Here is a 23,848-nt window from a genome sequence, read left to right as displayed (position 1 = left end):
TACTCGGCTTATTTTTAGGAGAAAGGAAGTTGACTCAGTCAGCCTGCCGCGTGATAGCCTTGGTCTTTGACTTTGCAAAGGGTTTCCACGCGGCTTCGAGGCAAATCCGATCGTGTCTGAGGAAGGGAATAGTTTGAACTCTGGTGTTCTCATATGTGGATCTTAAGGTTGGATGAAGATCGTAGATTAGATCTCGTGGTTGTAGAGAAGATTTTGCCATGAATTTTTTCACGCGCTGTTCGAAGTTAGTCAGCAGCAGCCAGGCAGCCAGGATCCAAATTACGCAGGTGGTGTGTAAGGTCTCGTCCCGTTTTTTGACGGGCTCGCGTAAATTAACCGCCACTTTCGTGTGTCTTGTCCTGTTCTCGTTCGTTCGTTCGTTCGTTCGTTCGTTCTGTTCCGGTCAGGTCAGGTCAGGTCTCCGTCTTCCCCCTGCTCACTTTCTCTCTCCTCTCACTCTCACTCTCACTCTCTCTCAGCCCCTCCACTTTTCCACCCGTCTCCGTCAAACATTCATTGATTCTTCCTTTTCACTTCTCGCTCACCCCAACTTTCTGGCTGCCTTGTTCTCGTTTGACCTCCCTCTTCTCCCCCTCCCCCTCCCCCTCCCCCTCAACTCATCCTATTGAGGTCTCTCTCGATCGTCATATAATTCAGGCGAGGTCATTTCCCCCTTAAACCCCTTCAATATCGATTCATTCACCCCTTTTGTCGTGAACATGGGTCGGACAGTCGACCAGGAAGTTCACGCGGCGTTCGTCGAGTTCCGCGCCAAGGAAGACGATAAGGTGCGTGACTTCCGTATTTCCCGTAATATTTCAGCGCCCGCCCAACACCAGAACCAAAAACACAAACCCCTCCCCCCCGTCACCGTCACTGACATGACGAACCGCTTGTTTGCTCCTCGCAGTGCCTTTCCGTCCAGTGTATCTATTGCCAGCAGATCCGCGCAAAGAACACCTCGCGTCAGAAGCAGCACCTGCTCGAATGTCCCGGCCTCCGCGGTCACACCAACCCCCAAGCTCAATCCCAGTCCGCTCAATCCGCTCCTAATGGCATCGGTCCGGCCAACGGATATCCTCCTACTCCCAACGGTGCTGCGGCCACTGCGCCGGGCGCCGGGCCAGGGCCTGGTGCCCTCGCGACCCCGAACGGGCCCATGATGTCCAACGGCGTCAACCCACATACCACCCCGATGCAGACGCCGCTGCAGAACATGCAAGGTCGCGCTTCCCTGCCGACGTCAGGCCCTGCCGGGGCCACCTCCACGGCCGCTGCCGCGCAGCAGGGCCCTCGTGCGACGCCCAAAGCCAAGCCGAAGAACTCGTCCTCCAGTCTCCCCGCCCCGCCCCTCGATGATGTGCATGCCGCATTTGTGGAGTTCCGTGCGAAGGAGGAAGACAAGGTAAGCCCTGTACCCGGGTGATTTGGCGAAAGCACACCCGCGCGCGCGGTCCGCAGCAGTTCTGACGCGAACTCTTTCTCTCTCTCTCTCTTTCTTATAGTGTCTGTCCGTCCAATGCATATACTGCCAGCAGGTCCGCGCGAAGAACACCAGTCGACAACGTCAACACTTGCTGGAATGTGCCACCTACCTCAGCGTCATGAAGGATTCGATCCCCGCCAATAACCTCCTCCACACCTTCCCCGAGGGCGATGTGGCCCGCTCGCTGCAGATCCCCGCGCCTACTCTCGAGTTGGATTTCCGCATGAGCATCAAGATGAACCCCAAGGTCGCTGTGGGTGAGAGTATCTGGGGTCAGCGTGACTGGGTGACATTTGTGGGAGGGCAATGGGCTGGTAGATGGGGCAAGGGCATCATTCTGGTAAATTCCCTTTCGTGCGGCAGGAAAGGAGGCATTGTAGCATGCTAACCTTATATCCAGCCTGGAGGACAGGACTCTCAGATCGTGACCAAGGAGGCATCCACGAGCCTTCGAGCGAGCTATATGCTTCAGACCGCCGACGATCCACCCGCGTACATAATCGTGAAGACCAACGGATGGTTGACCGGTTCCAAGGACGTCTTGGATAAGGTCAACGACCCCGGTGTCGCCGACGGTATCAACCCCAACACGTATAAATATCGCATCAACCTTTCGATGGAGACCGGAGATGAACGTTATGCATTTTTGAACACTTTGATGTGGATCGGCAGTGGTTGTCGCCGGGGCCAGGAAGGTTAGTGTGAACCCATACCGTCCTCTCGTAGAGTCTATAGCTAATACACACGGACAGTTATTTTCGATGCTTTCCGCGTCAACTGATCTGCCGTGACATCGCAGCTGTTTTGTCCGTTATTAAGCGAGTAGCAAATTTGATTTCATGGGGGAAAATCGCGTCCATCTTCTCTCTACTCTTAGGGAACTCATCTTTACTATCTGTTCCCTTTTTTTCCCTTGTCCAATTCATATCTCTCATCCCTCTCCGACGAGGTTGCGTTGAGTGGTGTTTATGAAAGTTGCGACTTTGTGTAATCCTCCTTAACCTTTCATGTCTTTCACAGATGTGGGATATAAGTGACATTATCCCCACATCAACCAACTAAATCAAGCCACAAGTCTGCTTGAGGTGTTTGTTGGCACAGCACAGCAGCATTGCAGCGGGGAATGTTTCATTATGGGGCTTTTTTTTTTCTCTTTCATTTTTGACATCTTTCAGCATCGACATCCTTTTACTTCTGTTCATGTTCATTTCAGCTCCGACGCTGTCTTCATCTTCATCTTCGATTGTGTAAGGTAATTCGGACTTCTTGTATTGTGATCTTCACCCAGGAAACCCAGATTGTCATGACCATGTGTCCGTCTACTCAGATCTGTTTTTGTATCCGTACTTGTATTGAGGTGTTGCGGACATATTATAGATTTGCAGAATCGAAAAAAGGGAGTTCGATACCTAGTTCTGGTGGATGTAGATTCGTGACTAGGTAGGTGCTGCTGTCGCATCCCTGTGCAAAACCAGAACCAATCTTGGATGTCAGTTTGTTGACAGCCAGTTGATTAGCTCGTCATGCATACATACATACATACATACTACAGGTTCAATACATACTGAAATCATGGATACCTTACCAATTATCCCCGACGATATCATTGGGTTGAGTCTATTCATATCGGTATTTCACCGATGAAGAAAGCTAGCATAAGTTTGTAGATCTAGATAGTCCTGTTCTCTTTACGCGGAAATATATTTAGAATGACAAGCTACTAGTATACTGGTTTTTCCGGCGACGTAAGAAGACTAAGTATTTCGGGGTTTGTTTGTTTCTTTGCGGTTGGTATTTACATCCGGAATTGTCCGTACTAGTACTGTCGATGGGTTATATTACCGAATATCCAGTGTCTGATGACGGCGGGTTGCTGCTGCATGCTGCCCAGTGTAAAATATATATTCTTGGTGCTTTGGTAGGTTTTTTCCCTCCTTCTTCTTTTGGGAGGAGGATGGATTGGTGGGTTTTATGTTTTTATCTCTTACTGGGGACGTTGGGTTAATTTATTTTTATTTTTGGGGTTGGGGTTTGCAAAGGGTTGGGTTTCGGTGTATGGGCGTGGTAGTTTGTGCGGTTATGTCGGAGGGATAATCCATGTGTCTGAAATGGGGTTGGGGATGGGCTTAGTGGAGTGTAGCGTGGATGGAGTCGCTGTCGTTGTATACTGGAGTGGAGTGAGATGGAGTATGTTTGCAGGCGCGGCTGTTTGCCTCCGGTGTTTGGAATTGCTCATTGCAATGTGTATTCGTTTGATGACCAGGGCATTGAGAGAGCGAAGTCATGATTGAAGATGCGTTGGCTAGATCTTAGCCATATGATAAGCATGCTACTCATGACAGACATCATAGTGGACAAATTGAGGTATGGAAGGTTTTGCGGCATTAACAGCGGCCATAGCCGAGCGGAACCTAATCTGAAAAACCAAAAGTATGTATGCAAGAAGTCATCCTAGACTCTGTGTCTCTAAGCTCTTGCTTCGTCTTTAGATAGTCAAGAATTCGAATTCCGCCTCAGACTCTCTCCTGTAAGCAGCTCGGAACTTAATCCAGACTACTTCGGAAGCTGCTTTGATAGGCTTGAGGAACGCCTGCTCAAGGGTGTTTTCGCACCAAGCAGAGTTGCACTGCTCCAAGTCTACATCGAATTGACACTCGATTACAAGTAATTCGAGGTCGGGAGACTTGCATTTCTCGTATTCGAACAGCCCCATTAGTTCTTGCAGCAGCCGGTCAGTTTGCCCAACGCAACACGCGGCAATCTGTAAGGGTGAGAGTCTCCAGACCGCTGGGAAGAACATCTTCGAGGGACATTCTCGATTCGATATTGTCAGGACGGAAGTCCAAAAGATTGACGACATGGGCTCCTAGATGTTGCAATTCAACAAAATCTGCTAATGGACCAAACCAGTTATCAGGAGGATCAAGCTGAGACTCTTGTTCACCCTCTTCATCTTCGCCGAATAAACATCTAGGCTCATTTCGTATTTTATCATTCAGAGAAACCGTTTTGAGACTATGCTTTTGCGTGGAAAGTGAAGTGTGGAATGTTCTCGGCCGAAACTGTCTGTAAGATTTCTCGTAGGCCCGTACTGGTATGTTGCCATTCAAAATGCTCGAGGGTCCGATTCCGACATGAGCTTATGAGATCCATCATACCATACCTTCCATTGCCGCATAAGCAAAGAAAGACTGTCGATAATGTCCTCGGTACAAATCTAACCCCTGGGATAGCGCTATCATTCGGGCTGTGCGATTCAATCACCCCATCCAGATCGGCGCTCTTCAAAGACTGAAGCAGAAAAAGAGGTAGGAACTCTTTCGCTTGGTACGTGGTTCGGTAGTTCGCCACAATCTTCAAAAACCCTAGTTGGTGCAGGATTGGCATACTCTCGAAAGGACCCTCGCGTAATGCAGCTCGTGAAACGATGCAACGAACGAATTTACCGCCAAATTTTGAATGAAATATCGCTATGCACTTCAGTGTCAAAAGCAGTGCGAACCACGCATCATTATTGCCTTTCTCCAATTCATCTTCCCACTCTGCAACCTCAGCTTGCGAATGGCTGATGTCCTTGATCCAGCTGCGGAATTTGGAGACGTTGTGTGTGGCTGCCTTGAAACGTGGATTATAAGACCATAATGTCAGAATATTGATACAAGATTCGTTAGATGGATTCTCTTTCAGAGCGACCACCAGAGACATGATCTGGGGGCCATCCAATCGAACCTGGGAGTAGAATGTTGGAAGGAGTACCGAGCGCCAGCGACGAGATGCAAGCAGCAAGGATATCCTGAACTTGAAGTCCCACGGCTCAAAGGTCGATTGGGCGATCATAATTAAAGCCTCGTGCGGTAGCTTGTTCATCACAAAACTGTTGTTGAAAGTAAAGACGGTGTATCTCACTGATATAGCGAAACGGCTTCGCGAGGAATGGAAAAAGACCCTTTGGCCTCAAGAGTCGAGCCGAAAGAGGTGAGTTTCTGAATCGTATACATATGTAACGAGAAAAAGACAGGATGAACGAAGATCATCGGGATAGTAAATTTCTCTGCTGGTTCAGACTAACTGATGTATAAGGTAAAGAAACGTAAAGATTGAAGTACCAGGTATGCAAATATCTGTATTACCTTAGAAAGGGTGTTCCGTTACTGAACTCTGAATTTAGTATGTTTTGTAAACGCGCCGGTACTGCCTGAGTGGTAATCGTAGGTGACCTGCAAGATCAAGATAAGCAGTCGATGCTCGTTGCGCTAGCCGTTCGAGCGCAGTGCGTCTTTAGCTTGGACTGAGACACGATTGAATAACCTGAGGTCAAAGCTTTGGAAGCGAAGTCAAGTGTATTAGAGAGAGGAGAAAGACGAACAAAGGATGAGATGGTCGTGGGTGAGGGCAGAGTGAAGGTAAGGATGGGTGCAGGAATGAGTGTTGTTTTGACAAACGACGAAGACTTGAGGTGTGGTTGATGGCCTGATGGGTGGGTGCAGGCAGCCAACGACCAAACGCAATAGGCACAACACTGACTGAGGTGCACTGTATCCGGGAACTTCAACTGTAGAAGACGAGTGCAAAAGACCTTCCCACCTCTTTTTTGTCAACTCCTCCGCCCGCAACTTCTCTTCCTGGTATGAAGTTTACCCTGCACTCACCTGCGTTTCACGCAGGTCCATATTGCTTAGTGCCCCTTCTTACGCAGTCCCTAAGTTGCCCTTTCAACTGATCCCATGCTTTCAGAGAGCCTGCTTGACATCATATCGCCCCAGTTGCTGATGCATTTTGAGGGCACTTGCCCGAGCCCAAGAATCTACCAGAGAGTCTACCGGAGTGTGATAAAACAACCTACAGCTTCAAGCTCCCACAGAAATGGTATCTTGATCTGTGGGGCTCAATGTTAAGATGACTTGACAGTAACTGCAGAACGATAACGAAGAGATGCCCTTAACGAAGCCAAACAAGCAAGACCTGAAACCGGGGCTAAATTGCACCTGTCTCTATCACACTGAAGGATAGAGCCTCGAGCCATCCTACAGAGCGAACAGCAGCATTTCGTCACACGCACATCACAAGAGAACGGGACAGGTCGCGGAGAATATGGACCTTGTCGCAAACGAGATGGGCAGGCTTCTCGGTCGAACCGCCGGCGAAAGTGTTGGTTGGATTCAGCCTCCATCACAGAACAATGAACTAGGTTTGCAAGGACGATATGAAAGCTTTCCAAAGCTCCCACTGTCCCGGTTGCAGTATGAAATCGGCTAAAAGAGGCCTCAAATGCTAAATATACAAGGTTGACATCAAGCGGACAGTAAAACTTCTTCATTGTCATATCTCATTGATTTACATGACCGGCCAGCTACCCTAGAAGCCTGCGAAATGAATTAGCCAGGACTCAGGCAACTGAGCGATGGGATCTTTACATACCCTTTTCCGTGTTACCTTCCCCCATACTCCTGCTGCTGCTACTCCCACTCTGAATAGCTCCCAGGATGCCATCCAAGTAGGGCGCTCCGCTCCAATTCTGGTGAGTAAGGACATCCACGCCCAGCTCCTTCTCCCGAGCTTGAACCATGCGCACGTACGCAAGCATACCATCTTCCTTGAAAGCCCGCGAGAGCTCCGTTGTGATAGTGGCGTTGCTATGCAACCCGGCCAGCGAGATGAGTTGAAGTACAAATCTATTCCGGTTAGTTTCCGATTCTCTCGAGAGGGCTTCTTTACTGACCCGTGTTGTGCCAGATCCCAGATAAATGATTTAAGAGACGCTTCGTCGAAGCCTTGTCCCATCCAGTTGAAGGACGGACTCAGGTTGTATACCAGCTTCTTACCGGGATGCGCCTTGCGCACCTCTCCTGCCAGTGACGCCGCCTTCGCAACATTAGGGTCACCGGTCTCAACCCAGAGAAGGTCCGCATACGGTGCGAACTCCCGTGCACGCTTTGTGGCGGCAGGGAAACCAGCACGGTAGTGATAGTAACCTTCCCGGGTGCGAGGACTATCACAAGACCAGATGACCGGCTTCTTCGCGTAATCGCTGGCCAGAACTCTGCGGCGGGAGATTGACATATCGGGATTCTCTTGCACGTGCTTTTTGTACGCATCTCGGGCGGGCTGGGGAGCCTTTTCTGCTTCGAGATGTGCGTCGACGGCTAGTATACCATTGAGTGATTAGCTACATGTGCTGAGAGGGATGAGTTAGACGACAAACCTTCATCGAACGTGACCAGTTTGTGTTTCTTGACCCAGTCTGATTCATAGGCGTCGATCTCCGAAGGAGCAGCTCCCTCCCGTTCCATAGCCTGCAAGGTCTCGGCGAGTGGCTCGACCTCCTCCGTCACCCCAAGAATGAATTCATGGTCGCGAACGTCGATCGCACTACTGATTAGCCGGCCGCTTTCTGAATCTGTGCGGGCAATGAGCAGGTTCTCGGTGCCCATAAGATCCCACTGGAAGCGAGCTGCGACCAGTCTATTGATATGCTCCCCAATTGGTACAAGGACTTTGCCGGCAAGGTGACCGCATTTCTTTCCGCCGTGGAGCTGATCTTCAAAGTGGACTGCAGCAGCACCGTTCTCAGCGAAGAGCTTGGCCAGCTTCAGCACAGCGGAGAGTCCGCCATGTCTGTGTTAAACGTCGGCAAAGTAAGTCCATGCTGAATCAAACCAAATGCAGACCACATACCCTGTATCACCGTCAGCCACGATCGGCCGCAGGTAATCAACGTAGGGAGTAGACTTCCGCTGTTTGGCGGTCAGCTTCCGCCTAGCGTCCCACTGTTTCCGATCGTGCAGTTGCTGTGCCTTGAACAATCGCTGAACCTGGTTGGGCACAGTATTGTAAGGATAGTCGCCAAAGTCGGGAGACACTTCATTGGTCGAGGTCAGGAGAGACGAGCATGCCCATCCGGAAACGTACAGCACCTCCTGGTGGGGTGCCTGCTGCGTCATCTGGACCGGATCAATAGCGCCCACTTGGATAGGTATAACTGTTAGCGCACCCGATACTCATTAGTCTGAGGGACCGTTGGATAGCTACACACTCGTGTGAACCGGCTTTCCTTCTGCCGCCTTCTCGTTCAACAGGTGGAAAAGTTTCCTGGCCATCAACGAACTCGGGTAGGTTTGTTGTAGCGAACCGCGTTTGCTGACAACATCCGCGGCGGAGTACGGCCGCTTGATGCCTGCGAAGCGGGGCGATCGCCACCATTCTTCCACATCTTTGATCTGCTGTTCGTATAGAGCATCCTCAGCTGGCCCGGTCTTGTCTACCGTCGATAGCAGTTGATATGAATCCGCAGGTAACGCTGCTGAGACGGGCGGTTCCACGGCGGAGAGCGACGATGCCGACATCCGCGGATAACCGCATGTGAAGGAGCGCACGGCGAAACGCGAGAGATTGCCCTCGGGGCGGTGTCGTAGGGGGATGGTTCGAGGGAGTCGACGAGGGATAGAGCGAAGCATTATTCAAAGCAGCTTTCAGATACCACAACGGTGTTCATTAAATGTCGAGGGAGGGGAAAGTCGAACAAATCTGGGGAGAGGGGGTCACTTTAAGGTGGAACTCGGACCGAGCACCGTTTCAAGCCGGCAGATCACCAGCCTCGGTCTGGGGGCGGGCAAATCCACAATCCGCAATACCCGCTTAATCCGGGGTGGCTGGTAGTTACTAGTTCACAGATTATAACTTACGCCATTACAGTACGCGCAAAGCTAGTTCGCTACTGGAAATTGAGAACGAAATGCAATACCAGCTGAAATTGTATTGACGTGGTTTTGATGTTTTACTTATTTCCATGAAATGGTTTAGACGCGTCTAAACGAGGAAAAGTGTATGTCACGCAACAAGAGAGGGAAAAACGTTTCGTTCAGGATCATGAAACAAGAGATGATGCAGGGATCAGACGTGTCCTCGAAATTCTCTTCATCAAAGATCATGTCCTCTCTTCACAGCCCAGCAACGCTTCACTCGCGTGCCATCTCAGTCACAAGAGAACGGAAGTTCTGATCACCGAGGATCTTGCAGAACTCTTTGTGGCTGCGAAAGTTCCAGCAGGCCACCTGACAAGCCTGACGCAGGAACGATTTAGCAAGCTCTTGTGATAGAGATGTCAAATCCATGCGGGAAAGACGAGAGGGGGGCTCCTTACCACACCACAGTATCCGACAACACCGCAGTCCAAGCAGGTCACGATAGGTTTAGGCTCGTGGCCACACCAGTGACACTTCTTGTGGGGAGCAAAGTTCAGAGGCCAGGTTTTCATCACATCACTCAGATGGAATATATCGTCCAACGGCGATGGGAGCAGCTTGACACACCGGTTAGTATGACTTTGATCGAAATAGACAGCCATCCGGGCCACGGGGCTAAACTTTCATACCTTGATGGAACGATAGTCGTGGAGACACATGCCGTAGACTTCATGTCCGAACTGATGCTTGCGGGCGTGCATGACGGCGATGGTATATCCGACCTTCAGGTGGGGCGACTCGCTCAGAGCATGGCCGTGGTCCGGTCCCTCGAACCTCAAGGTGACCATGTGGAGATCGTTGCTACGCGTTCCGATGACCAGAACGGGACGCTTCTGAATGGACAGGATCTCGAGAAGGAGACAGCCATCTGTTCCGGGTGTGGTTTCGCCGGTGTCGAGGTCTTCGATGGGGATATCCGCGAAGCCGGGGAAGTGTTCGATGTCCCGCAAATCAGGATACTGCAAAGCCATCTTCAAGGGTGGTGGTGGCTCTTGAGGGATAGCAAGTGATGATGGCAATAAGAGCGAGAAGGATGGAAGTGGGAGAAGTGGTGTTTCAAGGTGATGTCTCTGTTGTGAGGAGGGATAGGAAAAATAAAAAGGAAACACGCTGGGCGATTCAGTGCACGACTCAGCGCCGAGACCAAGAGATTTCCAAGACGCATTCACTAAGTTGTTTTAGCCTAGTCAACATCTTTGGAGCATACCCATTAAACGTTTGACTGTCTGAACACTTCTGATCGCTGTGATGCTGATCTTGTTATACTAAGCACCCACAAACAAACAGAGAAAATATACTCGACACGATCACATACATGACTCGGGAACTCCGCTCGAAGGCTTTCTTTTATGTATTATGATATCTTTGGCGTAGTAGGAACATTTTATAATTAAGATAGGTGAGTTCCAGTGAGAACCAGGATAGAGCAAAACAAGAAATGGTAGGTTAGCTATTTGGGGTATCACCAAAAGAGTGCCTGATTCAACGAACTTTGGAAAGCATATAAGCTGTAAATCCGGTATAATGAAGCATCTATGTAAATCAAGCTGAGTTGTGGTAGAACTACTATAATAAACACCATGGATCTGAATGCAGAGATTTGGATCCTAAACACCAGATGACTAGCCATTCAGCGGGGGGAGACCTATCTCATATGCTTCTGTAATAGCCTCAGAAGTGCTGGTCACAAAGATATACAGTATAAAACCCGATATAGGTCTTTTGGATATCAGCCATATAACTCAGTATGAACACGCCTGCTGTGGTGCTAGATATTTCCGCCAGAATGTCTAGCTCAGACCGGTTGCGGTAACACTGCCTCAAACTACACAGCGTTCTTCCAAAATGGATCTTGACGTCAATGAATGAAGCAAGATATACCGTTGCTTGAATATGATGTGCTTGGTTCAAGTATTCGATTGACATATCCGGCCTCTATAGGCTTGAAATTCGTACACACGGCATAGAAAAGAGTTATGTGCTGCGCTAGATAATGATGAGGAAGCCGACACTCGCAGATAGGAGTATATGCAGCGGTGAAGACACCAGCGTATTAGAGGACCTTATGATGTGTCAGAGCGTACATGTATGAAAAGCTCACTAAATTAGGCATAAGAGCAATTACCGCGATATTTTGACGAGTAGTATGTATGCTTTCTGTGCATGTCGACTAGAATGCGTACTTCAGTGCTACGTGAATGATGGAATTGCCTTACATTGCGCCAGACCATACAATCGGAATCTGACTTGATGACGTGGCAAGCCGAGATTTATTTTCTGAGGTATCCTTGCCTTCCATTCCATCCATTCGGTCCTTTACTGCCACGATGTCATTTCAAGACAAAATTCCCCGCAGGAGGCATGTAGCAATTCCTGTTATAGTCCGACAAAGAGAGACTTAGCTCTATATAACCAAGAGAGAGAGGTGGGCTGTGAAATAGCGGGATATGAGCTGTGCAACAGGGCTAACCCCATTGAAGGATTTGAAAGAGGGGCTCAGATGTCTCGTGTTGACCGATTGCACCTAATGGCGGGATATGCGCGGAATCTGGACTTAAGCCCACCGATGAACTTTCGGAGCATAAAAGCGGAAGGAAATCCTGGTAGCTTCGAGAGTGACTTTGCTTATTTCTATTCCTAAAAGTTTGACACCACAATCAAGCCAAGGAAAATGTGTGGACTGACGGCTTTCTTGGCTCTGAATGAAGTTGACACTGACCAAAGCATCTCTGCTTCCTCCCAAGCGCTAGCGTCCCAGATAAATGACAGTTTAGACTTGGTCAAGCATAGAGGTCCCGATGCGCGGGGGCAGTGGATAAGCCTCGATACTCGTGTGGGTAGGTCAGGGACATGTATTCCACTGTGTAAGCCAGCTAATATAAGTCGAAGGGCTTGGTCATGTACGCCTTTCGATTATCGATCTTAGCCCAGCCGGCAACCAGCCATTCCACGATAAGGATAACCACATTCAAGCTGTTGTGAATGGAGAGCTTTATGACTATGAGCGGATTCGGAATGAGCTCGCCGATGAGTATGAGTTCGTCAGCAAGAGCGATAGTGAAATTGTCATTGCGCTTTACCGCCGTTATGGACTTTCCTTTCTCTCCCGTTTGAGGGGAGAGTTTGCTTTGGTACTCTGGGACGTGAAACAAGAGCGATTTATAGCTGCGCGAGACAGATATGGCATCAAGTCGCTCTACTATACGGTGATCAATGGAAGGCTTCATGTCGCAACTGAAATGAAGTCTTTTTTGCCGTTCGGATGGACCCCAGAATGGGACGTTGCTAATCTCAGAGGAATGGGGTGGGTTTACGGAGCGAATATGTTCTTCAAGCACGTGCACCGCGTAGGTCCAGCCTCTGATTTGGGGAGCGCGGGTTATTTGAACCTGACTGAAAATCTAGATTGAACCTGGTCAAATGCTCGTGAGTGACCATTTCCAACCTGCGCAGCTTACGACCTACTGGGATTTGGATTATCCAGACAAGGTTAACGATATCCATCCTATAGAAGTGTACATCGCTGACAGTGAACAGAAACTGGCTTATCCGGGCACAGAGGCTGAGGTAATTGCACGAGTGCGAGAGTTGCTGCTCGAGTCAGTGCGGCTTCGGCTTCGTGCTGATGTGGGTGTTGGTGTTTTCCTAAGCGGAGGGCTCGATTCTTCAGCAGTTGCAGGCATGACAGCACACTTGATGAGGCAGGGAACAAATCTTGGAAATGAAACAACCAGCGACACCTCAAAGTTGAGCTGTTTCACGGTCCAATTCGAGAAGGATTCTGGGATCGACGAGTCTGGTATGTGTCTCCCCACCTCAAGGCACTTCTCTCGCGATAGCCGACAACCTGACAACCTGCATAGAGATTGCCCGACGGACTGCAGAGTGGCTTGGTGTCGACTTCCACGCAGTATTGCTGGATGAAGAGACCATTGCGTCTAGGCTGGAGGACACAATTTGGTACACGGAGACTCCATTCCCCGATGTGGATGGGATGGGTCGATTAGCCATTGCAGAAGCTGCTCGCGCCGCTGGAAAGAAGGTTGTGCTCACAGGTGAAGGGTCAGATGAACACTTCGCAGGATATGCTGACCTGATGTGGAGCTATCTGAGTGAGCCAGATCATTCATGGCCCGCGTCTTCAGCTATCCATGAGAAAAGAGAAGAAATAGAGACTGCCATCAACCGAGTGATGGCACAGGCAGTTTCAAGAGTAAGAGTGACCAGTAAGTCTGACGCTGTGCACAGTCCCAGTCACGCCTCTCTATTTGCCAGGATAGCTTGGTTCGGAAGACTACCTTTTCAATCATGGACGGAACAAAACACCCACGGTGACCCAGAATCGTCTTTCTTCCAAAGCTTTGGTAGGAAGATCGTCGATAATATGGAACAGAGATGGCATCCGCTCAATTCATCACAATACCAGTTCACTAAGTCAGTCCTGGCAAACTGCATTCTTCGATATATCGGCGACAACATAGACATGGTATATCAGATTGAGACGCGACCTCCATTTCTAGACCATCACCTCACAGAATACGTGAATACTATCCCGCCAAGTCTAAAAATAAGATATGACCCAGAGAGGAGGATCTTCCGCGAGAAGCATGTCCTTCGCGAAGCCATGAGACCTTTTATCACCCATGAAGTCGCGAATCGCGTGAAGCAACCTTATCTCGCTCCGACCAGATACAAGGAGAACGGACCTGTGTATCATACCTTGAGGCGGTTACTCACAAAGAGCAATATTCAGAACCTGGGTTTCATTGATTGGAACCAGGTCCAGGAGACCTTCAAGAGAGCTTTTAGTGACGACGACCCTAGTGCCTTCAGAAGTACACTAAGTGTCGCCCAGCTTGTGGTGCTGGCCCAGAGGTTTGGGGTGAAGCCGGCAAGCCCGGTCTGGTCTGTTGTAGAATCTCCTTTTGATGATATGTGAAGTCCATATTGCAAACACTCTTGTTATCTGTCTACCTGGTAATGATGTTCAGTAAAGCTAACATACCAAAACAAATAATCTAATATGGTCCAGGTTCCCTGTTTGCACGACGCGCGATATTTTGTCAAGTATGTAGAGGCTAGGGCAAGAATAGTGCTCAGAGCAATTGATCAACCGTGGACACTGAGTAAAATCATATAGAATATTTCCGTGTCAATGATTGACCATATCTAGAGCCACATGATCCATTGCTACGAGGCGTTCGTTGAATACGGTCTATTATCTCTCTCCTTTCATGTCGCAAGTAAAGAGCTTTGAATCCAAAGAATATAGTGGGAGAAGTGAGTATCCATGACCTGCAACAGAAGTCGCTGGCGCTACAGAAGTGGGAGGTTTCATTTTAGTTGGTATTATGATGGTGACTGATCCGTAGTTAGCATATGTCCCTAAAGTCAGAGACTCGGTATAATCTGCCTGGTTGTATGTACAGTACATTCATACTCTTATCTCCTAGCACTACTTTGATACCGGACAGTCCACGTACTAGGTGAACGCTATTACCTTCGTGCACTGTCGTTGTTTCAACCTGGGCTAGAACGCCTGCGTCTTCCTGTCATCTCTGTCGTAGCGTGCGGAGAACTTATCGGACCCCTCGTTGATCGACGGGCTTGCAATCTCCACACCTCACTCCCGTCTGGAATCAATAGCCAACCGCAGCCCAACGATAATGAGTGCGCGGCAGAGGCGATATCAAGCGTTTGCCGCTGACCGAGGATCCCCTGTTAAATGTTCGAGCATACGTCATGCTCCATCTTTGTTGGACTCGGAGCATACATTCACAACCTCAGCCTTATGCTGTAACATGGATCCAGGATACTACCATTCAGGCTGCAAGTGCTCGCTCAATGCCATCCAGGTAACCAGCAGTGCATATCCTCCCTCCATCGGTTAACAATCTGGATCGCATAGAAAAGCTTGATTGTCACACCTCATGTTACACGCAACTGCGAATCATACAAACGACAAGGATAATTCGGAACGCGAACTATTGTCGCTTGGGCAGAAGCTCAGGGTTCTCCGCGAACACTGCAGAGAAACACGAGGTTGACAGATGTCTCGATAACCATGTTTATCACAGGATCGTGGGTGGTTCCGAAGCTGAAAGTATTGTCCAACATCGTTCAACATGCGGTGACCCTGCAGGCTCGGTCTAGAATTGAACCATAGCACTTAGAATTCGTGGGAATCGAGTGAACGGCCTGGTCGACTGACCATATGCCTTCTTGGACTAAGCCATGTGTGGTCAAAGACCCCCTCGCATACGGCTGTGCGCCGAGGATTGGTGGTCGGCAATTAAGAAGGTTACTGCTGGCTAGACTTTCTCTTTGTCCAACCCTAGCGAGCGTGCGACCGGCCGAATCTAATTGAGGTGCGCGTAAATAGTAAGGATCAAGCGCTCATATAAATCCCCAGTCATGTTTGCATTCACTTACCCAGTGAGAGTCGCAGTAGGCGCGTTGCTTGTTGTAGGCGAAGTAAGTCTGTGAGAGACATCGACACCACGAAGAGAAGCAAGCCCACGTAGCATGAGAATTGGGAGGAGTCAAGGCTAGTATGCAGTCAACTGCAAGCTACAGAAAGTACCGAGGCGGGAGGGTCACGGGGATCTCCTCCCACCATTCCGGGTAGCCGTGACCAGTCGAACCTCGCCGATTCCTCTCGTTTCTCCAACTCACTCCTCGTGTGGCACCCCCTCATTTTCCTGCCGACTACTGGGACCTCTTGCATGCTGAATTGCATCTCCCTGCAATGGGAGTGCCGGGTTAGCTGTATCTTCTTCCGTTTCTTAATTGATAGCCCGAAGAAAGATTGGTGGATCGGTTGGGTTGTGGGATGTTGAATATGGGATGGATGTGTTTGCCTCCCACCCCTCCCCCGCCATCCACTATCATCGAGCAATGCAGGAAAGGAACAATTTCAGCTCCAATCGTTCTGGCTTTAATGCAGTCCCGGCTTTTGTCTGAGCTCCTGGCTTGAACCGACAAATCCGCCTTGTACAACTCGCACCAGCTGTCTCCGCAATCTGCTGCTCTAGTGCGACTCTTATCACCCTTATGGCGCTTTCTCCTCATCATCCGGGGCCTTGTCGGGGCACTGAGTTATCTATCATCCACCCACACCTCTCCTATCTCCACTGCATACCCTGCCATCTGGCCCATCTAAAGAGTCTTATCTCGGTGAACACAAGGATTGGGCAGATCGTGTTTTCTCGTTCCGCTGCCCATCGAGATTATACCCGGCGGTGTTATTCTTTCTAGCCGGATAAACGACCACACTTCTAGCCTTCTCTTTCTTTTCAATCGAATACCACCACGTTGTTCCTGGCGGAGTTCATGCCATCATCAGATCCATTTCGGGCATGGAAAACATAAAAATTCCTTCTCCGTCTGCTATTCTAGACATCCGCCCTTCTCATTCCTTCACTGAGGGGCCCTCTAAACCTACCACTTCTCCCTCCCAGAGACCCATCGCAGGCCAGGTTACTTCCAGGGACCCTAACAAACCGAAACAGTCAAAAAGTCGTAACGGTATGGGACCATTATTCCTAGTAAATCATAATGAAACGACCGAGGGGACGTGGGTTACGAGCGTGTGACGCTCAACTATCATGGGAGAAACAGCACGATCGCTCTCAGAGTCCGCAGTGCGCTGACATTGCTATCAATTTTTACTCAGGCTGCATCACTTGCAAGGCAAAACGACTGAAATGTGACGAGTCAAAGCCGACCTGCCTTCAATGCAAGAAGCGGAAGGTGGAGTGTGGAGGGTACAAAAAAGATTTCAAGTGGCGTCCTTTCGAAGAAACCAATATAGGCAGCAAAAGTACCTCGACGAAGGGCAAGAAAGGTATCTCACTTGTTTCGCATTTTTTGGTTCTAAACTTCGCTGACATACATATTCTTGAAGCTACCGCATCTCCACCTGGTCGGAAGTCCAGTCATGATCTGTCCACATCTCCTAGCTCACAGTCTACAGAATCCTGGTCGAGGACTCAACGTAATGTTTTGCCTCTATCTTCACCAAGGAGAGGAAGGTCTGCGCTCACTCTTGGCTCACCAGAAGAGGATGAGGCGTCTTCCAACCGTGGAGAGCCAGCTCCATTACAGCCACATCATCTCTTCGTCCCTGCAGATGAGCTTATAGGCTCACTGGATATAGAAAGTCTCGATGAAGGAATTCTTACGCCTTCGATAACAGATATTCCGCCTTTGGACATTTCCACATGCCTCTCCGATGTATCTATGTCTATAGCGGGCACACAACCGAGTAGTACCCGACATAGTGGCTCTCATCACCAAAGTCCGCAAAGACACCACAGCTTCAGCTTTGAGGCCTTGATGGAGGTTGAGGATGATGACATTGAAGAAATCATTAGGAAATCAGAGCAGCCTCTGAGATCTGGTTCCTTGGGAAGCATCGAGTGCAATGGTCCGGCACACCCCAACAGCACAATCATCACGCCCGATATCCTTTCAGAGCCCGCTTTTAGTATGGTCAGTCCAGAAATGCTGGTGCTGCAATTTGACAGGTTCACGTGTGGTATATTGTCTGTGAAAGACGGTGTCCATGAGAACCCGTGGCGGACGTTGATTTGGCCCCTAGCTAGAGAGACTCCAGCGCTGTATCATGCCGTCTTTTCACTGGCAGCATTTCATTCAACCAAGGAGCTCCCCGGCCTGAGGGTTCATGGAATGGATCATATGCGGCAGAGCATCACCTACATGGTACATGACATACAGAATATGAGAGCAGATGCAGCCTTGGCTACGAGTCTAGCCCTGGCATTTGCGGAGACCTGGGACCAGCATACGCGCACATGTATCCCGCACTTGCGGGGGGCCCAGGCTTTGGTGTCACAGGTTGTGGGATTTGGTGTTCAAAGCGATTTGTGCGGCAGTGACCGTGACAGGGTTCGGTTTCTGTATAACACTTGGCTTTACATGGATGTGATTTCTCGCCTGACTTCCCGGGAAGAATCCGGGGATCAGGAAGTAGATACCTCTGCCTTCCAGTCGCCCAAGGATGCAGTGCATGAGATCGATCCTTTGATGGGTTGCGCAACAACCCTTTTTCCGTTGATTCATCAAGTCGCACGCCTGATCCAGCGGGTTCGCAAGACAGAGTCAAATTCACTCTCTATTGTCTCGCAGGCGATAGAATTGCAACGCCTCGTCGAGCAGTGGGAGCCACCGAGCTGCTTCGAACCCCCAGATGACCCAACGTCGGAGGTACAGCATAGCATCCAGACTGCGCATGCTTACCGCTGGGCCACACTCTTGTATCTCCACCAGGCAGTCCCTGAGATGCCCTCCGAACCAGCGTCAGATTTGTCCAAGCGAGTCCTAATGCTGCTCGCCACGGTTCCGCCCAGTTCCCGCGCGACCATCGTTCAAATGTTTCCTCTTTTAGCGGCTGGATGTGAGGCGGAACAAGAGGAGGACCGCCAGTGGGTTCTTAATCGATGGAAGGCGATTCAGTCACGTCTCATGCTTGGGTCTATTGATCGTTGCATCGAGATTGTTTGTGAGGTTTGGAATCGCCGAGATGCCGTATCGAGCGGCAATCAAGTACGAGGATCTCGCGGGCTTTCTGAACATCCTGATCACTTGGCTACAACGAAGCTTGCAAACGAGAGAGCAGCATATGTAGGTCGCGGGCCAGGGGAGCATGGTTTCATCAGTGATCATGCTAGTGAGGCGTGGAGAAGATCGGTCATGGCAGGGCGGGCTCCTTTCAAGGGTCCTTCCGGCAAGCCACGACGAAGCTCAGTGATCTCTCCACTGGAGAATATAGAATTCGAGAGGACTGTTCGAGGAAGCTTGCACTGGGTCAATGTGATGGAGGAATGGGGCTGGGAAGGTAAGCTTTGTCTTTCGCATCGTGTATGATTCTGCTTGTTTGGGTCATACTCTCAAGAAACCTTTCATTCATGATATTGTGGAGAATTCCGGCTCATATATACAGTGTTTTTGGGATGAGGTTTGAGGGCAAATAGGCAAGTCTTCAGCAGGCCTGACGCGGTGGATCCCCCAGGACTGATTGCCTCGGACCAGGACGCCTGTTGTCTCTTACCCATTCCGAACTCGTCTGCTCCCGTCGCAGATCTTGCCGTTCACGAGGATGGGTAGTATTACCTGCACTGTCTTCGGGCTCTGCATCGGCTCCGTGTGGAGGTCTGCTCTGGGCTAGGTACGATCGAAGGGAAGCCAGGTACGGCTCCAGCTCGCTCGTCATGGATACAGTGGCCATTGCTGCGCGGGGCTGTGAAGCGGCGACTTTGGGCTCTGCCGAATGGGCGGCCAGGACGACGCAGTGGGTTTGTGACTTCTTGAGTGTATAGTTCATGTTCATCCTCAGATCGACCGGGCTTACAGATCTGGATTGGAATGATTAGCATGGCGTTCCGAGTTGGATTTCTTTTGTCTGGCGAATCTCAATCACATTCTATGTGGATTGGTCGGCAATCCCTGGTGTAGATTTGTTTTTGCTATGGCTCTTGCTGCGGTGGGGTCTTCTTTTGTAGTTGTTGCTAGGGTCTTTATAACGATTTGGCGCGTGGGAGTGAGATGACTGTCGCTGCGTGAAGAATTTGGACGGATCGGTTTAGGATGATGTGGACATTATCTCAAGTATGGAAGAAAAGGCAGTTGGTGCAGTGAACAGTAGTCGGTCGACTCGGGTTTGACTGTCTACTAGAATGTACCGATGGGGCCGTTCGCAGCTAGGACAGGTGAAGGACAATGTGTGCGTGTATGAGTTGTCTTGGGCCTTTCCCGATGAAAGGGCTGCACAGGACGAACGATCACTTTTTTTGCATAGGGCGGATATTCTGCGCGTAGTTAAAGATTCAAAGAATGTCGCTTGGGCTGTTTCTGTTTCTGTTGCTGCTGCTGTTGTTGCTGCTGCTGCGAGATAGTTGCGTTGCGAGTGATCGAGCTTGTCTCGCTATAAGCATCAGCTACAAAAAGAAACTGAACACAGAGGGGGCGGTCGCGGGCGACTAGCCGGCTATATAAGACAGGGATCTCTGACAACCTCGGGCTTTTCTTTTTTCTTGTGATTTTGTTCGACGTATAGGGAATAGTTGGGTTGGGGTTTTCGTGATTGGGGATTTGAGTTTCGATGGGCTGATCCGGGTGATGGGGTTGCGAGAAATACCTTAAGGTCTCTGAATGACGGTAGAGATGCATGAAGTTTCACTGGTGCTTTTCTGGGGGTTGAGTAGGGTGTAGTGAGAAGAAGTGTGGATTGTACAGTAGGGAGTCAATTATGCGGGCTGTGCAGTGAGGGCGTGGCGTGGAAGGGACCGAAAAGGGCTCTGTGCACGGGATAGGTAGGTATAAGCTTGGACTCGACTCCACTCGGACTCGAGAGAAAGAGCTGGAGGTGTTCAAATTGCCCCTCTTTGCTACACATGCAATCTTTCTTCTTGTGGTTTGCGCTACTATGGGTTGGGCAGTGCAAATGCGTAGAACTAAGGTACATTGCCTGTACTGCAGTCTTTAGGGGTATTTTGCCCTCTCTATTCTCTGTCTTTCTGGTAGACTGGCTGCATCATGCATAGGCCGTAAAGATCGGATGATGAGTGCTCAGTCTCTTCTTTTTCTTGCTGCGGTGCACCCACCCACCACTGCACTGCTCGCTGCTTACAGAATATGCCCACTCATCCAATGACCAAAAAGCGACCGCGGTGCAGTGCAATAGAGTATCTACCTAGGTTATAGGTAGGTTATGCTCGCGACCTTCCTTACCAGGCAGTAGTAACATTTCCCTGGCTTATGTGATGCGATAGTAGATAGCGAGTGAGGACGGAGCGTTTATCATGCCTGATACATGTAGATTGTAGATAAGTATGTTCTCCCCCACATTTGACTTTGACAAGCAGCGGAAGTACTAACCCATCCGGGCAAAAGTTTCCTGGCTCTCTCTCTTTCCCTCTCATGTCGGTCTATCTATCTGTGTGTCTCTATCGATACCAGGACCAAGGCCGATCGGGAGAAGCCCCGATTGCTAGTAGGCTTTTTGCCCCTCCCTTCTTCTCCTATCGATCCTCCCCCGCTTCTGTCCTGTTCTCTATGAGTATGTTGTATCTTTCCACCTGCAGGACTCCGGCGGATCTGGCTATTATCTCCCATCCAGGTCAATAGCACGCAGTCCAAAACCAAAAGATCAGGATTGACCCCGCCACCCCTCATCGAAGCAATGAATGCTTACCCCTCAGTTGGAGAAATTCCGCCGGAGAATCATGAATCTCCTACTGTAGAAGTTGAATCCGTGGATGAGAATCAATCCGGCATGGCCTTCTCATGCCCTCAGCAAAGGGCGACGAGGGGTGTTGACTATCTATGATAGAGAAGAGCTTCTCTCACTCTCGATAGCATCATCGATGGTATAAAACCATCGGATCGATCCCACCTAGTTGATGCCATCCAGACCTCGAAACCAGATTCATCGTTGTTTCATCTCGACCAGACAGACCCGATTCTCCAAGCACAGACCAACCTCTAATCACCCGCCGCAAAGATGCCCGTCGCGTTCAAGTACCACCCCCAGGCGCAGTCCACGTACAAGCCTCCGCTCATCGCAAATGAGAATGCCTTCCTCGGTGACGTGGATTCGACGTGAGTTTTTTTCTCTTGTTTTTGTTGTTGTCTTTCACCTCTTGTTTCATTTTTGTTTTTGCCTTGCTGTTGTCCAATGCAAGTGCGCGCACAGTCCTCGCATCCTTATGCAAGGATGGTGAGAGTTGTGGAGGTGATTGTTCTTGTTGACTGACCGGATGAAACCACAACCTGCAGGGACGACTACAATCCGGACAAGCCCATGTCGGCCGGCTTCTATCGATTGGAGAAGGGCACCCCGCTGGTCTACGAGTACTCTTACGATGAGATGAAGATCATCCTCGAGGGCGAGTATGAAATTGCCGACGAGACTGGGCAGAAGGTCACGGCCAAGCCCGGCGACGTCTTCCACTTCCCCAAGGGTGCCAAGATCACCTTCACGACTCCATCCTATGGGCTGGCTTTCTTCGTAAGTGCCGTTCTTTTTCTTTTTCACTATTGCCCGACCCCTTATTGCCGAGACGTCAGTGGAAAGACACAGTCGCTAACTGCAATGGGGATGGGTAGACGGGACAACGGGCCAAGGGCGTTTTGTAAGAAGCCGGAAGAAAGAAAGAAAGAAGAGGGGGAGGGGAAGATGAGAGGGTGATGTCATCCTTGGTGCCTTGGCCTTCCTTGCTAAATAAGGGCCGGGAGGGCTGAAGGATTCAGCCTAGACCAAATCATGATAAGAGGGAGCAGAAAGCTACTATCGTCGCGCATTGGAAGGAGGTTGGGCTTGTGGACGAGGATGGGTCTCATCTCGATCCATGGTTCATCGGACGGGATTTGCCCCATAACCGTTTCTTTCCAGGTTTGTTGACGGCCGTTGCCTAGAGATCAGTCAAACAAGAAAAACAGGGCAAAGGAATGACGGAGATGAGATTTTAGCTGGTATGGAAATAGAAAGCACAATGGACACGCAAGTTCAAGACCTCGAGATACTACACCACAATGAAAGTAGGTTTCATTCCTGTAGTGATCATTGCCGGGGGGACCTAGTGCACATGCAGGAGTAATCAGTATCCCTCGCAGGAAAGGTGGAATCTGTGGGGGGAGATGATAGGCACGATGTTTGGGGGAGGTGGAGAGGAAGCTGTTGGTCTAGCTCATCTCGGTCTCGGATGCGAAGTACAGTAATTAGACTATCTCTCTCTCTCTCTCGTTACTTGTTGTCAATAATCTGATTGTTGAATCCCGGTGAAATCGCGGCACAACACGAGTAGCAAGGAGAATGGGAGGGAGCCTATCAGTGCTATTTTTTCACTCACTTTACGCTGTCACCGTCCGATCGGACCCATGGATCGCGGTCGATCGGGTTAGATAGCAATTGACCCATTGAAATGCCAGCTGAAAGTCGACGGGACTTGGGATCCATGAGGGATCTGGTATCTGCTCGGTACACCTCCTCAGCCTCACGAACTCACCAATCATGTAGCCAGGAACAAGATTAGCTCGAGTCGGCCCTGGCATAGATTGCTGTGCAATATCGCAATGCTAATGAAGATCGGAACAAGGGAGTTGGCGGGGCAACCGCCAGCTCCTTCGAGGGGTACTGAAGCCATCGGGCAACTCTCGTTGGCTGATGGGCACGGAGTGGAGGAGATGAGAGTAAGAAAAAGAAAGTGGAAGCAGAGAAAGAGGATCGGGAGGAGAAGGACGAGTCCAGACAAGGCAGGTGGTACTAAGTTGTGTGTGGCTGGCTCAACTGCTGCTGCTGCTGCTCTTGCTGCTTGCTGTTCCTGTCGGTCTTGTCGGCGGGGAATTAATTGCTTACAGGCTGCTCTTGCTCTTGCTCTTGCTCTTTTGGTTCTTGCTGCTATTACCTCAAGGGTTAGAAACGGTAAAAAAAAAAAAAAAAGAAGGCATCATCGTCGTCGTAAGGTACTTCAACACCCTCAGTGCCTCTTCTCTTCTAGTCCCTCCCTTTCTTCCTCGTCCATTTTCTCCGACCTCGGTGTCTTTCTCCATCAACTTCCATTGCACACACCAGGTTTGCGCACAGTCCCAGCTCGCGCCA

General features: G+C 49.9%; 9 protein-coding genes across 9 annotated transcripts; 4 read left to right on the top strand and 5 right to left on the bottom strand.

Annotated features, from left to right (window-relative positions):
• Positions 1–719: 719 nt before the first annotated feature.
• BO97DRAFT_459198 (DUF3237 domain-containing protein) lies at positions 720–2,608 on the top strand (the record flags this gene model as incomplete). Its single annotated transcript, XM_025699269.1, has 5 exons — positions 720–788; positions 911–1,405; positions 1,506–1,826; positions 1,887–2,181; positions 2,239–2,608. The coding sequence occupies 5 exons, from the start codon at positions 720–722 to the stop codon at positions 2,265–2,267; spliced, it is 1,209 nt and encodes a 402-aa protein (XP_025555293.1). The 3' UTR covers positions 2,268–2,608.
• A 1,613-nt stretch (positions 2,609–4,221) lies between these two features.
• BO97DRAFT_183976 (uncharacterized protein) lies at positions 4,222–5,532 on the bottom strand. The gene has a single exon (XM_025690410.1). It carries the CDS (start codon positions 5,351–5,353, stop codon positions 4,502–4,504), a length of 852 nt encoding a protein of 283 aa, XP_025555292.1. The 5' UTR covers positions 5,354–5,532; the 3' UTR covers positions 4,222–4,501.
• An 889-nt stretch (positions 5,533–6,421) lies between these two features.
• On the bottom strand, positions 6,422–9,000 carry BO97DRAFT_362588 (methylisocitrate lyase ICL2). The gene is made up of 6 exons (XM_025692469.1): positions 8,520–9,000; positions 8,162–8,450; positions 7,689–8,101; positions 7,206–7,629; positions 6,905–7,158; positions 6,422–6,849 (listed from the first exon to the last, which is right to left on the bottom strand). The coding sequence occupies exons 1-6, from the start codon at positions 8,938–8,940 to the stop codon at positions 6,842–6,844; spliced, it is 1,809 nt and encodes a 602-aa protein (XP_025555291.1). The 5' UTR covers positions 8,941–9,000; the 3' UTR covers positions 6,422–6,841.
• A 441-nt stretch (positions 9,001–9,441) lies between these two features.
• BO97DRAFT_411377 (zinc finger MYND domain-containing protein) lies at positions 9,442–10,199 on the bottom strand (the record flags this gene model as incomplete). The annotated part of the gene is made up of 3 exons (XM_025696176.1): positions 9,442–9,546; positions 9,627–9,785; positions 9,858–10,199. 3 exons carry the CDS (start codon positions 10,197–10,199, stop codon positions 9,442–9,444), a joined length of 606 nt encoding a protein of 201 aa, XP_025555290.1.
• Positions 10,200–11,756: 1,557 nt separating this feature from the next.
• BO97DRAFT_183915 (asparagine synthetase B family protein) lies at positions 11,757–14,190 on the top strand. The gene is made up of 5 exons (XM_025690409.1): positions 11,757–12,065; positions 12,118–12,575; positions 12,634–12,717; positions 12,766–13,027; positions 13,092–14,190. The coding sequence occupies exons 1-5, from the start codon at positions 11,900–11,902 to the stop codon at positions 14,165–14,167; spliced, it is 2,046 nt and encodes a 681-aa protein (XP_025555289.1). The 5' UTR covers positions 11,757–11,899; the 3' UTR covers positions 14,168–14,190.
• Positions 14,191–16,785: 2,595 nt separating this feature from the next.
• On the top strand, positions 16,786–19,116 carry BO97DRAFT_411375 (Zn(II)2Cys6 transcription factor; the record flags this gene model as incomplete). Its single annotated transcript, XM_025696175.1, has 2 exons — positions 16,786–17,074; positions 17,135–19,116. 2 exons carry the CDS (start codon positions 16,786–16,788, stop codon positions 19,114–19,116), a joined length of 2,271 nt encoding a protein of 756 aa, XP_025555288.1.
• Positions 19,117–19,173: 57 nt separating this feature from the next.
• On the bottom strand, positions 19,174–19,855 carry BO97DRAFT_183859 (uncharacterized protein). Its single transcript, XM_025690408.1, has 2 exons — positions 19,670–19,855; positions 19,174–19,604 (listed from the first exon to the last, which is right to left on the bottom strand). Exon 2 carries the CDS (start codon positions 19,577–19,579, stop codon positions 19,232–19,234), a length of 348 nt encoding a protein of 115 aa, XP_025555287.1. The 5' UTR covers positions 19,580–19,604; positions 19,670–19,855; the 3' UTR covers positions 19,174–19,231.
• Positions 19,824–20,455, bottom strand: BO97DRAFT_183856 (uncharacterized protein). Its single transcript, XM_025690407.1, has one exon. It carries the CDS (start codon positions 20,416–20,418, stop codon positions 20,068–20,070), a length of 351 nt encoding a protein of 116 aa, XP_025555286.1. The 5' UTR covers positions 20,419–20,455; the 3' UTR covers positions 19,824–20,067.
• A 1,132-nt stretch (positions 20,456–21,587) lies between these two features.
• On the top strand, positions 21,588–22,427 carry BO97DRAFT_183828 (cupin domain-containing protein). Its single transcript, XM_025690406.1, has 3 exons — positions 21,588–21,849; positions 22,027–22,258; positions 22,357–22,427. Exons 1-3 carry the CDS (start codon positions 21,752–21,754, stop codon positions 22,384–22,386), a joined length of 360 nt encoding a protein of 119 aa, XP_025555285.1. The 5' UTR covers positions 21,588–21,751; the 3' UTR covers positions 22,387–22,427.
• Positions 22,428–23,848: the final 1,421 nt, after the last annotated feature.

Source organism: Aspergillus homomorphus (genome assembly GCF_003184865.1).
Source record: "Aspergillus homomorphus CBS 101889 unplaced genomic scaffold BO97scaffold_4, whole genome shotgun sequence".
In the NCBI taxonomy this organism is placed as follows: domain Eukaryota; kingdom Fungi; phylum Ascomycota; class Eurotiomycetes; order Eurotiales; family Aspergillaceae; genus Aspergillus; species Aspergillus homomorphus.
This window is presented reverse-complemented; position numbering and strand designations above follow the sequence as displayed.

Bases quoted from the DNA above. Each gene is read 5' to 3' on its own strand.
- BO97DRAFT_183976 (XM_025690410.1), bottom strand. From the start codon at position 5,353: ATGAACAAGCTACCGCACGAGGCTTTAATTATGATCGCCCAATCGACC.
- BO97DRAFT_362588 (XM_025692469.1), bottom strand. From the start codon at position 8,940: ATGCTTCGCTCTATCCCTCGTCGACTCCCTCGAACCATCCCCCTACGA. The intron at 7,630-7,688 runs GTTTGTCGTCTA...ATGGTATACTAG, and splicing joins ACTGGTCACGTTCGATGAAG to CCGTCGACGCACATCTCGAA. The intron at 7,159-7,205 runs GTCAGTAAAGAA...TAACCGGAATAG, and splicing joins TGGGATCTGGCACAACACGG to ATTTGTACTTCAACTCATCT.
- BO97DRAFT_183915 (XM_025690409.1), top strand. From the start codon at position 11,900: ATGTGTGGACTGACGGCTTTCTTGGCTCTGAATGAAGTTGACACTGAC. The intron at 12,066-12,117 runs GTAGGTCAGGGA...TATAAGTCGAAG, and splicing joins AAGCCTCGATACTCGTGTGG to GGCTTGGTCATGTACGCCTT. The intron at 12,576-12,633 runs GTAGGTCCAGCC...CTGAAAATCTAG, and splicing joins TCTTCAAGCACGTGCACCGC to ATTGAACCTGGTCAAATGCT.
- BO97DRAFT_183859 (XM_025690408.1), bottom strand. From the start codon at position 19,579: ATGAACATGAACTATACACTCAAGAAGTCACAAACCCACTGCGTCGTC.
- BO97DRAFT_183856 (XM_025690407.1), bottom strand. From the start codon at position 20,418: ATGCATCTCTACCGTCATTCAGAGACCTTAAGGTATTTCTCGCAACCC.
- BO97DRAFT_183828 (XM_025690406.1), top strand. From the start codon at position 21,752: ATGCCCGTCGCGTTCAAGTACCACCCCCAGGCGCAGTCCACGTACAAG. The intron at 21,850-22,026 runs GTGAGTTTTTTT...CACAACCTGCAG, and splicing joins CTCGGTGACGTGGATTCGAC to GGACGACTACAATCCGGACA. The intron at 22,259-22,356 runs GTAAGTGCCGTT...GGGGATGGGTAG, and splicing joins CCTATGGGCTGGCTTTCTTC to ACGGGACAACGGGCCAAGGG.